The 3,712-nt window shown below is 40.7% G+C and overlaps 1 protein-coding gene across 1 annotated transcript in view; it reads right to left on the bottom strand.

The window, feature by feature from the left end:
• CCNY (cyclin Y) overlaps nucleotides 1-3,712 on the bottom strand; it is a 225,974-nt gene that overhangs the window by 18,815 nt on the left and 203,447 nt on the right. Inside the window, exon 8 of the mRNA XM_008579737.1 lies at nucleotides 1,467-1,633. Within this exon, the coding sequence (XP_008577959.1) occupies nucleotides 1,467-1,633 (167 nt within the window). The remainder of the gene's footprint in view (nucleotides 1-1,466; nucleotides 1,634-3,712) is intronic.

Here is a 3,712-nt window from a genome sequence, read left to right as displayed (position 1 = left end):
AAAAAAAAAAAAAAAAGACCTAAGTCTGACTTCAGCAGGTATTTTCTTTTGCCTGTACATGGACACAAACAGACACAGTGAGGGACCTCTGCATGCTCTTACAGAACCTGAGCACCACTACCACACCAAGTCACTGGCCGTATGTCACCTAATTTTTTTTTTTTTTTTTTTGCGACTGGTAAGGGGATCGCAACCCTTGGCTTGGTGTCACCCGCACTGCGCTCAGCCAGTGAGTGCACCGGCCATCCTTATATAGGATCCGAACCCATGGCGGGAGCACTGCTGAGCTCCCCAAGTGCTGCACTCTCCAGAGTGCGCCACGGGGCGGCCCCCGTATGTCACCTAATTTACACAAACGGGAAGGGAAAACCAGGAAGCCATTCCTGTGGCGTGCAATTCAGTGTTGAAGGACATCAGGGAGCTGATGAAAGAATAACCCCTAATAAAGACAACAGGCCAAAATTTCTTACCAGCATCCAGAGGCAAGGAGGACCCTAGACTGGTGAGGATCTGGAATCAACATGCCCATGTACCCGCAGCCCAGGATCCTACACCCCCAGGATCATTGGGTGGAAAGACATGGATGTGGACTGGGACACAGCTGGTAGTCTCCTCCAGCCTAAAGCCTCCTCATGGAGGCTTGTAGACCCAGGCGAAACAAAAGTATGAGAAAAACTTCAGCAAGTATAGTGTCAGAAATGGCTATAAACCATGAGGAAGTGCCATCCTGACTGGGTGTTTTCTACAACTCCTTCTTCCCAAGAGGCTCTGAACACATTTCCTGCATTCCCATACCCCAGAGATCCCAGACAGTAGTCTGTAGGTCTCCTACTAAAAATCCTCCCTTGAATCTGGGGATTGAACCATCTGAGGAATCCTAACACTGCCCTGAGTGCTGTGAAGCTCTCAGTCCCCACCCCAAGGTTTATGCCAGTTCCACTGAGCTGGGGAACATGCAGCCCTGATGGTGACGATGCAGGACAGGTGAAGGGACATGATGCTGATTTTAAGCAAATGAACTTGCAAAATATTATAAAGCGGTGAAAATTTTCTTTCTGAAACTAAACAGAAACAGATAATATTTTAGTTCTGCTTTTTTGTAGGCATGTTGCCCACAAAGCACTGTGTGGAGCATTAACTCTTATCAGTCAGCAGTGAGCTACAGAGCCCAAATACAGACTGGTATCAGCACTGGTCCACCCCTTTCTAATTAAAGGAAAAGAACGTCTGCCTATAATATAGTTTCACAAAACCTTAAAGGGTTACCAGTACCTGTTCATGATCCACAATGAGGAAAAATACAGGTTTTCACATGTAACATTCCACAACTGTGTCCCTGTTGGACCAGCTCACAACAGTCAGTCAGTCTAATTCATTCATTCAATTCTGTATCGACCATTCAAAAAGGGATGTGGTTTCCTTTCAAATAGTCTCGCTGAGACACTGAATGCTGCCCCCCAACTCACATGTCCTCCACCGTGATGTCTTTCAGGATCTGGCAGTAATCCACATTCCACACGGCCTGGTCGTCCCACACCTTGGAGGCCAGCAGGATCGCCCCTAAAACAATCCGCTTCCAGTTGGCCGGACAGATATCTATCTCTGCATACGTCAGAAGTCTTTCAAGGTATACCTGGGAAGACACGACAATGCCAGAGCTAAATGACTGAGTTGTTTTCTCCTCACCCTAGCATATGTATAGAAATTCTAAAATTGTCTTATCCCATTTCACCAGCCTTTAAACAGGGATTTATTACTTCATCATATTTATTTTTAAAAGGCCAAAAGGCTCAATGAGTCTGATGAAAAACAGGACAAAGGTCACATCCCGTAATTGGACAGTATGGATGTACCTGGCTCTTAAAAAGCCTCTGAGACAGGAACAAATTGCAGGTTAATTTCTCACTCCATCAACTATGATATCAACACAAATTCAACAAATATTCCAACAAAGAGAACAAAGAATGTGAAGGGAACAAACCTAATTTTTGGTCTAAGTTTTTTTTTATTAAAGTTTTATTGAGACAATTGTAGATTTACATGCAGCTGTTGATAAACCAATTTTTTTATTATTGTGGTAAAATATATGAGTACACAACATAAAGTTTACTTACCACTTAATCATTTTCAAATGTACAGCTCAGTGGCATTAAGGACATTCACAGTGTTGTGTAATCATCACCACCGTCCATCCCCAGAACTTTTTCATCATCTCAAACTGAAACTCTGCGCACATTAAATAATAACTCCCCATTCTTCCTACTCCCCAGCCCCTGGCAACCACAATTCTACTTTTTGTCTCTCTGCATCTGACTATTTTAGGTTCATCATACTGGTAGAATCATACAATATTGGCCCTTTTGTGTCTGGCTTATTTCACCAAGCATACTGTCCTCAAGGTTCATCCACGTTGTAGCATGGGTCAGAATTTCCTTCTTTTTTAAGGCTGAATAATATTCCACTGTATGCATATACCCCACTTTGTTAATTCATTCATTCATCAATGGACATGTGAGTTGTTTCCTCCTTTTGGTGATCATGAATAATGCAGCTATAAACACTGGTGTACAATATCTGAATCCCTGTTTCTGACTCTTTTGGGTACATGCTCAGAAGTGGAATTGCTGAATCAAATGATAATTCTATATTTAATTTTTTTGAGGAGCTGCCATTCTGTTTTCCACAGTGGCTACACTACTTAACATTTCAGTAATTCACAAGGCTTCCAATGTCTCCACAGTTTCCCCAATACTTTTTTTTCTATAATAGTCATCCTAATAAGTATGAAGTGGTATCTCATTGTGATTTTGATTTGATACACCTATTTTTAAATAGGTACAATGAAATCATTTTAGTTAAACCTGAAAATGAAACCAAATAATATAAGATTTCTAAATTGGCAGAATTTAGTTTGAAGACAAACATTAGAAATACCCACAATGTCCATCACTTAAGTTGGGTCATGAGGTAAGAATGCCTTTTACAATTTCTCATAGTAAAAATTTACTTATTAGTTTGTTTTACGTTTCTCTGAACCGTGGAATGATTTTTTTCAATAGTTTTTACCAAATACATTTGCGAAGTGGAACTACGGAATCAGAAACAACCAAAATTAAACAGACATTGTCCATACTTTTTAAAGATATTGCTTTCTAAAACAGATGAAATCTATAGTGTTATAATTATTCGCAGTACATGATGTCTGTAAAGTCTTAAATACTGCAAAATGCAAAAAAAAAAAAAAGGCACATGTGAAAAGGAAAATGTTACATACACAAATAAAATGCAGATTGTTTTCCGTTGCATAATACCAACATTTATAAATGGGATGGGAAAGGTTAAAAAAAAAAGAAAGAATCCACACCTGTTACCTCATTAGGGGTTCTGGGGAGGAGGCTGAACTTAGGAAGTTCTTGAGAAAGAGGTTAACTAACATTGATTGGGCGAGGTCTCTTAAATGAAATAATGTATAGGCAGAAGTACAGGATACTGCCAGGAAGTAAACTAATAATTACACAACAAACAGACCACAAGATGAGAATGGATAAACGAGAGGTGTGTCCAAACAAGTGACCTCAGCTCATCATTCACTGTCTAAATACTGAACACTCGCTATGTGCCAGGTCTGAGCTAACTGCTGTGGACACAGGAGGGGCTGGAAAGGGGCGCAGCTGATGGAAGAGGCCACCAGGAGATTCCTGAAACAGTGCTA

The sequence above is a fragment of the Galeopterus variegatus genome, unplaced genomic scaffold (assembly GCF_000696425.1).
Source record: "Galeopterus variegatus unplaced genomic scaffold, G_variegatus-3.0.2 Scaffold1951, whole genome shotgun sequence".
Taxonomy (NCBI): Eukaryota; Metazoa; Chordata; class Mammalia; order Dermoptera; family Cynocephalidae; genus Galeopterus; species Galeopterus variegatus.
Note: the sequence above shows the minus strand (reverse complement) of the source record. Positions and strands in the feature narration are given on the sequence as shown.